The 13,586-nt window shown below is 56.0% G+C and overlaps 1 protein-coding gene across 1 annotated transcript in view; it reads left to right on the top strand.

Moving 5' to 3' along the window:
• The window catches only part of TMEM8B (transmembrane protein 8B), a 41,642-nt gene that overhangs the window by 21,175 nt on the left and 6,881 nt on the right, over positions 1 to 13,586 (top strand). The window contains exons 6-10 of the mRNA XM_065549927.1: positions 1,665 to 2,011; positions 2,735 to 2,831; positions 3,332 to 3,455; positions 11,341 to 11,483; positions 12,967 to 13,189. Coding sequence (XP_065405999.1) covers positions 1,665 to 2,011; positions 2,735 to 2,831; positions 3,332 to 3,455; positions 11,341 to 11,483; positions 12,967 to 13,189 — 934 coding nt within the window. The remainder of the gene's footprint in view (positions 1 to 1,664; positions 2,012 to 2,734; positions 2,832 to 3,331; positions 3,456 to 11,340; positions 11,484 to 12,966; positions 13,190 to 13,586) is intronic.

The following is a 13,586-nucleotide window of genomic DNA, read 5'->3' as shown; positions in this document are numbered from 1 at the left end:
GAACTGCAAACAGAACGGGGCAGACAAACCCCAAACGCTGGTGGATATTCCAATACTTAGATTTACCAGCCAGCCCAAAACAGCTTCTATAGTACCTCACTGGTTACTCAGATGTCCAAACAACGCAGTTCCCTTAAAGTGCCCAGCCTCAGGCCTCCGTCCAGACACGTTATAGCCAATTCTTGTTAACTAAGCTAAAATGTATTAAAAAAAGAAAAGAGAGAGAGTGTTGGTTAAAAGATCAATATACAACTGAGAGTGCCAATCCAGGACAAATTGCTCAGAGCAGGGCAGTCACAGCCCAAGGCTAGGGTTTCTCCATCTCTAAGGCACCAAACCAGCCAGTTAAGACTTCGGTCTCACCCCACTGGCTAACCACAAGTCACACAAGCAATTCCCTTAGACACTCCAGTTTCCCAGTATCACCACCAGGGCCACTCGTTATGGGGAGAAATGGTTATGAAAACCAATACCCCAGTAAAAGAAAAAAGGTTCTTCCGATCCCAAAGGATCAAGCCCCAGACCCAGGTCAATATACAAATCAGATCTTACCCACAAATCACGCTGTTGCCAATCCTTCAGAATCTAAAATCTAAAGAAAAACAGGAGTACTTGTGGCACCTTAGAGACTAACAAATTTTAACAGTCTCTAAGGTGCCACAAGTACTCCTGTTCTTCTTTTTGCGGATACAGACTAACACGGCTGCTACTCTGAAACCTAAAATCTAAAGGTTTATTCATAAAAGGAAAAAGATAGAGATGAGAGTTAGAATTGGTTAAATGGGATCAATTCCATACAGTAATGGCAAAGTTCTTGGTTCAGGCTTGTAGCAGAGATAGAATAAACTGCAGGTTCAAATCAAGTCTCTGGAACATCCCCAGCTGGGATGGGTCATCAATCCTTGGTGTAGAGCTTCAATTTGTAGCGTAGTCCTTCCAGAGGTAAGAAGCAGGATTGAAGACAAAATGGAGATGAGGCATCAGCCTTTTATAGTCTTTTCCAGGTGTAAGAACACCTCTTTGTCCTTACTGTGGAAAATTACAGCAAAATGGAGTCTGGAGTCACATGGGCCAGTTCCTGCATACTTTGCTGAGTTACAAGGCATATTTGCCTTCTCTCAATGGGTCAGTTGTGTAGCTAATGGTCCTTAATGGGCCATCAAGCAGGCTAGGCAGAGCTAACACCAACTTGTCTGGGGTGTCACCCAGAAGCATAGCATAAGTTTGAAATACAGACAGTATAGAGCCAATATTCATAACTTCAACTACAAAACTGATACACACATATAGACAGCATAATCATAACCAGCAAACCATAACCTTGTCCTAGACACCCCATTTGACCCCCTTTATACAAGATTTGGTGCCACTACAGGACTTTAGTTGCAACCATGATCTATAGGGTCTGAGTTCACGTCAGTAATGTCACAGCTGGTTTCTGAGAGATATGCCCAGGGGTTAGCACGGGGGCTGGTCGGGTCCCTGGCCTGGGCGATGCTGGGGGAGACTGGTCACAGCGGCGCCTTCTGGCCTGGGCCTGTCTGGGAAGAAAGACCCACCCAGGGGGCAGGGATGGGGTCAGGGGGTCAGAAGGGCGCGTGCTGGGGCTGGCGGGGAGGGCAGCCCGGGGAGCCCGGTGACGGCACGGCTCTCGTCCCCTGCAGACTGCTCCAGGCCCGGCCTCTCACGGGCACCTGTCCTGCTCCCCGCTGCTGCCATGAACATGCCCCAGTCCTTCGGTGCCTTGGTCAGCCTGTCGCTGGGGGAGAGCGCGCCCCCCGTGGCGCCGAACGGCACCCAGCCGCCGCCAGCCGTGCCACCCCCCGGCGAGCGCTGCTGGCCCATCCGGCCCACGCTGCGCAACGAGCTCGATACCTTCTCTGTCCACTTCTACATCTTCTTCGGTCCCAACGTCTCAGTGCCGCCCGACCGGCCCGCGGTCTTTGGCATCAGCCTGCTGCCGGTGCTCGACAGCGGGGGAGTGCTCAACCTGGAGCTCAAACTCAATGTGGTGAGTGACCCCCCCACGGCAAGGGCAGGGCAGCACCACTCAGGGGCGGGGGCACAGGCAGGGCTGTGGGGTGCCCGGGGCTGGGATGGGGGGGCTGTGGCTCAGCGTTGGGGGGCAGCAGCAGAGCAATGGGGTTGTGGGGTGCAGGTTGGGGTTGGGGGGCAGCAGCAGAGCTGTGGGATTGTGGGGAGCCCAGGGCTGGGATGGGGGGGCTGTGGGTCGGGGTTGGGAGGCATCAGCAGAGCTATGGGATTGTGGGGAGCCCAGGGCTGGGATGGGGGGGGCTGTGGGTCGGGGTTGGGGGGCATCGGCAGAGCTGTGGGGAGCCCAGGGCTGGGATGGGGGGGCTGTGGGTCGGGGTTGGGGGGCATCGGAAGACCAGTGGGATTGTGGGGAGCCCAGGGCTGGGATGGGGGGGCTGTAGGTCAGCATTGGGGGGCATCAGCAGAGCAGTGGGATTGTGGGGAGCCCAGGGCTGGGATGGGGGGGGCTGTGGGTCGGGGTTGGGGGGCATCGGAAGACCAGTGGGATTGTGGGGAGCCCAGGGCTGGGATGGGGGGGCTGTAGGTCAGCATTGGGGGGCATCAGCAGAGCAGTGGGATTGTGGGGAGCCCAGGGCTGGGATGGGGGGGCTGTGGCTCAGCATTGGGGGGGCAGCGTCAGAGCTGAGGGGGGCCCAGGCTGGAGTGTCAGGAACTCACTGTTGGGCTCTGTCCCTTTCAGTCGTCCCTGCGGGGGGAGAACGTGACGGTCTTTGGGTGTCTGACCCACGAGGTCCCGCTGATGGCAGGAGACAACGCGTCTATCACCTGTGAGACAGGTGAGGGCTGGCCCGTGCCCACGTCCACGCTCCCCAGTAGGTGGCACCAGAGGGGTGGGCCTGGGGCTATTGGGGCGCCCAGCGGGGGGCGCTGCAGGTGAGGGGGCTGGAGCAGGAGGGGGTCACTGGCTTGGAGCAGGCCGGCAAACCCGGAGCAGCCCATGTGGAGGCAGACCCACCTGCAGCCAGTGGCTCTGGTTCGGGGAAAGCTGTTCCCAGCAGGCTCCAGCGACACCCCGACCGCCGCGTGGGGGGAGAGCTTGGAGCGGCTCTGGGTGTATCTGGGCCCTGTCACTGCAGCGTGGGCTGCCCCACAGTGCGGGGAGGGGGCTGGGATGGGAGATATGACCATAATGGGGAGTGAGGGACTCTCCCCCCCCACAGCATTGCCCCCAAGGGCCCAGGGCTCCTCCCTTTCCATGGCCCCTATGCGGCTGCCAGGACAGAGTGGGGAGCTCCTGCACCCCGGCCCCTGCTCACTGCCGCTTGCCTCCCTGCAGGGTCCCTGACTGGATTCCTGCTGTCTGTCAACAGCACGGCCAGCCTGGCCCGCTTACGGATCCCCTACCCCCAGACAGGCAGCTGGTACCTGAGCCTACGCGCGCTCTGCGCCACGGAGCACGGGTAAGGGAGCGCCACGCCCGGGGCCAGGCTGGCACCGGGGGGCGGCTGGTGCATGGAGAGGGGCTGGGGTGGAGCTCAAGGGTATGAGCTGCGGCTGAGGGTGTACTGGCCGCCCCTTTCCACAGCCCCCATTGGCCTGGAGCAGCGAACTGCGGCCAGTGGGAGCCACGATCGGTCGAACCTGCGGACGCGGCAGGTAAACAAACTGGCCCAGCCCGCCAGGGGCTTTCCCTGAACAAGCAGCGGCCCAACTTTGAGAAGCACTGGCATAGAGTTCTGTCCATAGGCATGTCCCTGCCTGCCTTGCTGAGTCACAAGGCGTATCTGCCTTCTCTCAATGGGTCAGTTGTGTAGCTGTGACGATGCGGTTCTGGCGGGACCCAACTGAGAGTGCCAATTCAGGACAAATTGCTCAAATAGGGCAGTTACAGCCCAAGGCTGGGGTTTTTCCACCTCTAAGGCACCAAACCAGCCAGACAAAGAGGACTTCGGTCTCACCCCACTGGCTAACCACAAGTCACACAAGCAATTCCCTTAGACACTCCAGTTTCCCAGTATTACCACCAGTACCACTCGTTATGGGGACAAATGGTTATAAAAACCAATACCCCAGTAAAAGAAAAAGGTTCTCCTGATCCCAAAGGACCAAGCCCCAGACCCAGGTCAATATACAAATCAGATCTTACCCACAAATCACGCTGTTGCCAATCCTTCAGAATCTAAAATCTAAAGGTTTATTCATAAAAGGAAAAAGATAGAGATGAGAGTTAGAATTGGTTAAATGGAATCAATTACATACAGTAATGGCAAAGTTCTTGGTTCAGGCTTGTAGCAGTGATAGAATAAACTGCAGGTTCAAATCAAGTCTCTGGAATACATCCCCCGCTGGGATGGGTCCTCAGTCCTTTGTTCAGAGCTTCTGTTTGTAGCAAAGTCCCTCCAGAGGTCAGAAGCAGGATTGAAGACAAGATGGTGGAGAGGCATCAGTCTTTTATAGTCTTTTCCAGGTGTAAGATCACCTCTTTGTCCTTACTGTGGAAAATTACAGCAAAATGGAGTCTGGAGTCACATGGGCAAGTTCCTGCATACTTTGCTGAGTCTCAAGGCATATCTGCCTTCTCTCAATGGGTCCATTGTATAGCTGATGGTCCTTAATGGGCCATCAAGCAGGCTAGGCAGAGCTAATCTCAGCTTGTCTGGGATGTCACCCAGAAGCATAGCATAAGTTTGAAATACAGACAGTACAGAGCCAATATTCATAACTTCAACTATAAAATTGACACACACATATAGACAGCATAATCATAACCAGTAAACCATAACCTTGTCCTAGACACCCCATTTGACCCCATTTATACAAGATTTGGTGCCACTACAGGACTTTGGTTGCAACCATGTTCTATATGGTCCCAGTTTATGTCAATAACGTCACACCCCCAACGCAAAATTGATGCAGGAAGGGATGACACCAACATCACTGACTGCATCCCAAGAGCTCCCCATCCTTGGGTCTGTCTCACTACAGCTAGTATTGGGTTAGAAGCCGTACCAGTGTATAACAGAAATGGTTTATCAAAGTCCTGGTCCATAACATGATTGAACCTCTTTACAAACTCAAGGTAAATCTTGGTTAGAACAATAGTGGATTGGATCTGCTCTGGCAGCATGGTTCCTGTATGTGTCATGTGATCTTGCCAAGAGCTAAAGAAAACAGCTACTTTATCCATACCAGCTCGGGCAAATGTTTGGAACCCAATTAACATTAAATAAATGCAGATATTAATGATGTTCATAGTACAGGAATCTTGGCATTTAGCCATTAAAGCAATATGGTAGTGTGCCTCAGTTTCCCTTTTCATACAGCACATTAGGACTGGAACGTTTTTTCCCCTGTGAAAAGTTCCCATATTGTTTACAGGCATTAACTGTGAAACATCAATATAGCAAGGCCTTTTAACATAACCTATGTTCTCATGTATTCCTTTTAATATGTTCAAGGGATTTTTTAAAAGATTAGGCACATTGCACATTTTTACAGTTTGTGGTAATAGCAACACAGTTGTTACAAAAATTACCATTAGCAACAACAAATCCATTGCAAGTGTCCATTTACAATCATGGTTGTCATGCCACACCTTTGGCTCAATACCATTGGAGTTTGGGCATTTTAGGGTTAACCTGTGGCTTCCCTTTGCAAAATTCAGTTTTCTCTTTCCTCCTTGTCCTGCAGGATCAAACCCCGATATCTCTTGCTTAACAGGATTCACTGGCTGATGGGGTGGGCTCTCTGTGCTAACAGCTGTGACGGGTTGGATCACAGAAACCCCCTTGGGAGCTGCCACCTGATGTGCAAAGACTACCCCTGCTTCTGTTTTCCATGCCAGCTCAGGACTCCAGCACCCTGTCTTGCTGAGCCAGACACTCCCGTCTGCTCCAACACAGACCCAGGGTCTGAATCACTTGTCCCAAAGCTGCAAGTTTACCTGAAAACAGCTCACAGTAGCGCGCTTGTCTTTAGCACTCAGCTGCCCAACTCCCAATGGGGTCTAAACCCAGATAAATCCGTTTTACCCTGTATAAAGCTTATACAGGGTAAACTCATAAATTGTTCGCCCTCTATAACACTGATAGAGAGATATGCACAGTTGTTTGCTCCCCCAGGTGTTAATACATACTCTGAGTGAATTACTAAATAAAAAGTGATTTTGTTAAATACAGACAGTAGGATTTAAATGGTTCTAAGTAGTAACAGACAGAACAAAGTAAGTCACCAAGTAAAATAAAATAAAATGCACAAATCTATGTCTAATCAAACTGAGTACAGATAATTTCCTCACCAGTTCCAGAGCACTCCCTTTTACAGACTAATCTCCTTTTAGCCTGGGTCCAGCAATCACTCACACCCCCTGTAGTTACTGTCGTTTGTTCCAGTTCCCTTCAAGTATCCTGGGGGGGGGGTGGAGAGGCTTCTTCTTTAGCCGGCTGAAGACAAAATGGAGGGGTCTCCCACGGGTTTAAATAGACTTTCTCTTGTGGGTGGAGACCCCCCTCCTCCCTCCTATGCAAAGTCCAGCTCCAAGATGGAGTTTTGGAGTCACCTGGGCAAGTCCCATGTCCCTGCATGACTCAGTCTTTACAGGCCGAAGCCATTGTCCACATGGTATCTTGCATGTCTCCAGGAAAACTTCTTATGTTAGGGTTACCATATGTTGTGCCTCCAAATGGAGGACACTCCACGGGGCCCCGGCCCCGCCCCCAGCCCCGCCTACGCCCCGCCCCAACTCCGCCCCCTCCCCTGCTTCCCGCGAACATTTGATTTGCGGGAAGCCTGAAGCAGGTAAGGCGTGTGTGGGGGGAGGAGGCGTGGCCCAGGCTGGCCCCCCCAGTGGCTCCAGCCTGGGTCGGCTCGGGCCCTGGGGTGCCGGCCCCGGCCGACCACCCCCAGCCCGCCCAGCACTGCCGGCCCCCGGGCCCCCGTCCGAGCACCCCCGGCCCAGCCCCCAGGTCCCCTGGCCGAGCACCCCCGGCCCGCCCAGCACCGCCGGCCCCCAGCGGCCCGGCGCACCCCCCGGCACCGCCGGTCCCCGGCGGCCCGGCGCACCGCCAGGCACCGCCGGCCCCCGGCGCACCCCCCGGCCGCCCGGCACCGCCGGTCCCCGGTGGCCCGGCGCACCGCCCGGCACAGCCGGTCCCCGGCAGCCCGGCGCACCCCCCGGCCGCCCGGCACCGCCGGCCCCGGGCCAGCCCCTGGCCCAGTGGCGCCGGATTTTCCCGGACATGTTCGGCTTTTGGGGATTTCCCCCCGGACGGGGATTTGAGTCCCAAAAAGCCAGACATGTCCGGGAAAATCCGGACGTATGGTAACCCTACTTATGTGGATTGGAGCATTCCAAGATGCATTGTTCTCCAAGTGTTTCCTAATCAGGTACTTAACCTGGCGAATTCCTTCCTAAAGGAGCTGACCAAATGCCTCCCAAAGCTTACTTAGAAACCAAGCCAGCATACAGCCCATATTCTTAACCTTGAGTAGAAAATGATCTATGTGTACAAATAGGATGAATAGATATAGTAGACCAGAACCTTGACGGAGATATGTTACATGGCACAGGCAGCACAAAACATATTCCAGTTATGTCAGCCATACATTTATAAGCACCCCCCCCATAAAGCCTTATGGGGTACACTGTCACAACAGCTATTAGCAAGTCCTTCCTCTCCCAGCCAGACAAGTAATTTGCACTACCCCAGACCAGAGCCAGTCCACCAGTTTTCATATCCTTAACTGCTATCATTTCCAAGGCTGGACTCTGTCATACAGAGATACCACACAAATCCAAAGAGTTTGAGGGTGAGAGTTTGCTTCCTCTCCCCCGCATCCTCAAGCATTCGGCCATAAAACTGTTCTGCTTTGAAACACCAGTAACCAAATCTGTCCTCAGACCCTGAAGCACAAATTGCTCATTTAAAGAATTAGAATGGAGACAGTCCTGTTCCAACACCATTGTCTTCCCAACAAGCTGGCCACACACAGCCACTTGGTTATAGGGCTGTCTCAGGCCTTGGCTACACTGGTGCTGTACAGCGCTGCAACTTGCTGCTCTCAGGGGTGTGAAAACGCCCCCCCCCCCCCGAGCGCAGCGAGTGCAGCGCTGCAAAGCGCCAGTGTAATCAGCACCTGCAGCGCTGCACGCTATTCCCCTCGGAGAGGTGGAGTACATACAGCGCTGTGAGAGCTCTCGCAGCACTGGTGGTGTGACTACACTCATCTGAGACCTTCTCAAAGCTACCCACGCTTGATCTTTCGAAAGGAAAGTCAGTGGATCCATTCACAACAGACAATTTTTGGCTGCTAGGAACTGAAACTTCCTTGATTAAATCACTCTCACACCCTTCAATTGCAGGGAACTGCTTGCACCGAGCACCATGAGGATTCCTTTCCCCGGGACCTTTTCTAAGCAGCAATTCACCCCTCACAGAAATTCTGCCCTTACCCTCTTCACCTAGGGCTTGCTCTAAAGGAGAAACAACAGACTCTGTCTGGGTCTTACCTACATTCAGGATCACCTTTGGCCCATCAGGCAGATTTCTACACAATCCCCTTTCAGGCAAATGCATAGACTTCCTAGATAAAAGGTTAGAAGCATTCTCCTTCCCTTTGCCACACACAAGCTCAGGAATTTTTTCCTTCTTGCTACAAGTTGTTAAACTGTCCGTAGGTAACACAATTAAATCACCTTTTTGCTCTCCTTGTGCCCTGGCTAGGGCATCTGTCACGGAGTATTGGGGGACTCAGGGCCCTGCACCCCCGGCTTCCTGCGATTCACCATGACTCTCAGCCAGCCAGTAAAGCAGAAGGTTTATTTGGATGACAGGAATACAGTCCAAGACAGGTCTTGCAGGCACAGACAACAGGACCCCCCTCAGTTAGGTCCATCTTGGGGTCCCAGGGCATCCCAGCCCCCCTTGGGAGGTCAGAGCAATCTCTGCCTCCCAGCCATCTCACCAGCCAGCTTCCAACACTCTGCCTTCAGCGACCCCTCCCACCGCCTTTGTTCAGTTTCCCGGGCCAAGGTGTCACCTGGCCTCCAACCCCTTCCTGGGTTCTCATGTTACACGCTCAGGTATTCTCCTTCGGGCAGACTATCCTAGTCACACTCCCCTGTCAGCATTCACAGACCACAGTAAGAACAGTCCCAGTTCGTCACAGCATCCCCCTGATCAGACAGAGTTGCTACACCTTTTCCCAACCACACATTAGCAACAGGCAAAATACAAGCACCAGAATTGTCTGGTCTCTGGGATTTTGCTAAGACACTAACTGGATGCAACCTAGTTCCAGTGCCATTCTCCCCAGTAGACACAAACTTAGGACCATTCCCTTCCTGGGCTTTAGTTGAATCCAGAACCAACTCTGAGACAACTGCACTACCCTCAACTATCACAGGCTGAAAGGCACCTTCTGTCTGCTCCACAGACAAAGAAGAGCTGGAGACACCTTCTTCCTTACCAGACACACAGCTACTCCCCACAGATACACTGCTGTTCTTCTCACTACACTGAGCTACTGCCAGCAAATCACAGTGACCCTTTCCAGGTTCACTTTTACAAGCTGTACTTGCCAACAATCCATCACCCATCAAAAATCTCCCCTTTCCTTCCTCAGTTAGGGCTTCAACGTGACCATTTACTTTAATCTGCTCCCGAGAAACATTGTCCTGACCAATGAGATCTTTCTGTGTTTGATCTAATTCCAGATCCACTCCTGAGACATTAGACAGACATTCAGACACTCCATTCACAGCCACACTGCTTTCCTGCACAGACACACAGCTACTACCCCCCAGGTTAGAATCCCCCTCCCCATGGCCAGAGCAAAACTGGTTAAACACAGAAAACTGCCCAGAGTAAAACCACATATCCACAGAGTTATACACTGGATTTTCCAGAGGATACAGTTTCTGCTCTTCGTCCCTTGCTTTTTTGACTTGGAGCTGGAGTCTGGCCGTCTCCTTCTCAGCCGCCAGAAGCTCCTTACGTGCTTTTTCTTTCTTTCATCAGCTTCTTTCTCCAGCTGGGCCGAGGCTCGCTTCTCTTCCATTCAAATTTCTGCCCGTTTTTGTTCATGTTCAGACTGCAGGCAGTCGATCCAGGCATGCAGTTTCATTGCTTCTGCTGATGCTTTCGGGCTCATGGTCACTGCTCTTTAACCAACCAAACTCTCAATCCCAACATTCCAATGTGGATAACGTGGGGTTCTGACCCAAAGCTTCATTGACCTGGTTCTGTGGATCCAAGCACGACTACGCCACTGTGACAATGCGGTTCTGGCGGAACCCAACTGAGAGTGCCCACTCAGGACATGGGCCAGTTCCTGCATACTTTGCTGAGTTACAAGGCGTATTTGCCGTCTCTCAATGGGTCCATTGTATAGTGATGGTCCTTAATGGGCCATCAAGCAGGCTAGGCAGAGCTAACACCAGTTTGTCTGGGATGTCACCCAGCAGCATAGCATAAGTTTGAAATACAGACAGTATAGAGCCAATATTCTTAACTTCAACTACAAAACTGATACACACATATAGACAGCATAATCATAACCAGTAAACCATAACCTTGTCCTAGACACCCCATTTGACCCCCTTTATACAAGATTTGGTGCCACTACAGGACTTTGGTTGCAACCATGTTCTATATGGTCCCCGATTATGTCAATAACGTCACAGTAGCTGATGGTCCTTAATGGGCCGTCAAGCAGGCCAGGCAGTGCTGATATCAAATTGTCTGGGGTGTCACCCAGAAGCACAGCACAAGTTTGAAATACAGACAGGATAGAGCCAATACTTATAACTTTAAATACAAAATGATACATGCATCCAGACAGCATCATCATAACCAGCAAACCAGAACCTTGTGATAGACACCTTATTTGACCCCTTTTATACAAGATTTGGTGCCACTACAGGACCTGGGTTGGAGCAATGATCTATGTGGTCACAGTTCATATTAATACCCATCACACAGGGCTGGAGATACCCTTTCCTCCCAGGAAAGACAAGGCCTCTGAGTGTAGGTCCCTGGATCCGTCTGTCCCCGTGGGTCTGTCTGACTGTCAATGCTGGAGCCAGGCGGCGTCAGCGTGGGGTCAGGGCCCTGCTGGCTGGTGGTGGGTGACTCGTTGACTTGGCATCTCCGGCAGGTGCTGGGTGCTGGCGCGGTGCCCATGGCTTGGCCCAGGCTATGTGTGTATGGCCCGGAGCTGCGCTGGTGCCTGCCGTGTGGCAGGTTGGGGGGGGGGGGCGAGTGGCAGCGTCCGTCGCATGGGTCTCGCGCCCCCTGTACCGCTCCTGTCCCCTCCCCCACGCTGACGCCAGGCTGTGTGTGGCAGGTTCGAGCCCTGCGCTAACGTGACAGCGGAGGTGTATTTACGGACCTACCTCTCCCCCTGCATCGACGACTGCGGCCCCTACGGCCAGTGCAAGCTGCTGCGCACCAACAACTACCTGTACGCGGCCTGCGAGTGCAAAGCAGGTGAGGGCAGTCGGGGCAGGTGAGGGGGCAGGGCAGGTGAGGGAGGTGGTGGGTAGGTGAGGGAGGTGAAGGCAGGTGAGGGGGCAGGGCAGGTGAAGGAGGTGGGGGGTTGGTGAGGGGGCGGGGCAGGTGAGGGAGGTGGGGGGGGGTGAGGGGGCAGGGCAGGTGAGGGAGGTGGGAGGCAGGTGAGGGGGCAGGGCAGGCGAAGGAGGTGGGGGGTGGGTGAGGGAAGTGGGGGCAGGTGAGGGAGGTGGGGGGGTGAGGGGGCAGGGCAGGTGAGGGAGGTGGGAGGCAGGTGAGGGGGCAGGGCAGGCGAAGGAGGTGGGGGGTGGGTGAGGGAAGTGGGGGCAGGTGAGGGATGGTGAGGGGGAAGGACAGGTGAAGGAGGTGGGGGGTTGGTGAGGGGGTGGGGCAGGTGAGGGAGGTGGGGGTAGGTGAGGGGGCAGAGCAGGTGAGGGAGGTGGGAGGCAGGTGAGGGGGCAGGGCAGGTGAGGGAGGTGGTGGGTAGGTGAGGCAGATGGGGGACAGTGAAGGGGCAGAGCAGGTGAGGGAGGTGGGAGGTAGGTGAGGGAGGTGAAGGCAGGTGAGGGGGCAGGGCAGGTGAAGGAGGTGGGGGATTGGTGAGGGGGCGGGGCAGGTGAGGGAGGTGGGGGGGTGAGGGGGCAGGGCAGGTGAGGGAGGTGGGAGGCAGGTGAGGGGGCAGGGCAGGCGAAGGAGGTGGGGGGTGGGTGAGGGAAGTGGGGGCAGGTGAGGCAGGTGAGGGATGGTGAGGGGGAAGGACAGGTGAAGGAGGTGGGGGTGGGTGAGGGGGCAGGGCAGGTGAGGGAAGTGGGAGGCAGGTGAGGGGATAGGGCAGGTGAGGGAGGTGGGAGGCAGGTGAGGGGGCAGGGCAGGTGAGGGAGGTGGGTGGGTGAGGGAGGTGGGGCAGGTGAGGCAGGTGAGGGATGGTGAGGGGGCAGGGCAGGTGAAGGAGGTGGGGGGTGGGTGAGGGGGGCGGGGCAGGTGAGGGAGGTGGGTGGGTGAGGGAGGTGGGGCAGGTGAGGGAGGTGGGTGGGTGAGGGAGGTGAGACCGGTGAGGGGTCAGGGCAGGTGAGGGAAGTGGGAGGCAGGTGAGGGAGCAGGGCAGGTGAAGGAGGTGGGAGGCAGGTGAGGGAAGTGGGAGGCGGGTGAGGAGGTGGGAGGCAGGTGAGGGGGCAGCCTCCCGGGGCCGCTCCACAGAGTCTACAATCGCCCCCCGGCAGCATGTCGTCCCCCCGTGCCCCCTCACATTACTACTGGCAAAGCCCCCTCGGGGCATCGTCTGGAAGCCAGGACAGGGCCCCTCCTTGCCCCCCCCAGGCCGAGCCGTGTGGCTGGAGTGTCCGTCGCCCCCGGCCCCGCTACCCCCGTGTGGCCCCGGGACCCCCGGCCTGGCAGCCCCTGGGTCCCCATTGCCTGCGGCCCGGGCCCCCACGTCCCGCCCGCTGACGGGCCCGTGCCGCAGGCTGGAGCGGCTGGGGCTGCACGGACAGCGCCGCGGCCTTTTCCTACGGCTTCCAGCTCCTGGCCACGCTCCTGCTCTGCCTCAGCAACCTCATGTTCGTGCCGCCCGTGGCCATCGCCCTGCGCAGCCGCTACCTGCTGGAGGCCTCGGTCTACGTCTTCACCATGTTCTTCTCCACCGTGAGTCGGGGGCCGCGGCGCCCCCTGCGCGGGGAGAGCCGGGCGTGGGCGCGGGGGACGGGCTTTACCCAGAGCCGGGCGTGGGCCCGGGGACGGGCTTTACCCAGAGCCGGGCGTGGGCCCAGGGACGGGCTTTACCCAGAGCCGGGCATGGGCCCGGGGATGGGCTGCAGGCAGAGCTGGGAGGGGCCCTGGGGGGGGCTGCCCTCTGTGGGGCTGAGCAGGGGGAGGTGGTGGGGGGGCTGCCCACCGGGGGGCTGGGCAGGGGCAGGGGGAGGCAATGGGGGGCTGCCCGCCAGGGGACTGGGCAGGGGGAGGCGGTGGGGGGCTGACGCTGGGGGGCTGGGCAGGGGGAGGTGGTAGGGGGCTGCCCGCTGGCGGGACTGAGCAGGGGGAAGCGGTGGGGGGGCTGCCACCAAGGGGCTGAGCCGTGGTCTCTCC

This window comes from Chrysemys picta, chromosome 6 (assembly GCF_011386835.1).
Source record: "Chrysemys picta bellii isolate R12L10 chromosome 6, ASM1138683v2, whole genome shotgun sequence".
Taxonomy (NCBI): Eukaryota; Metazoa; Chordata; order Testudines; family Emydidae; genus Chrysemys; species Chrysemys picta.
This window is presented reverse-complemented; position numbering and strand designations above follow the sequence as displayed.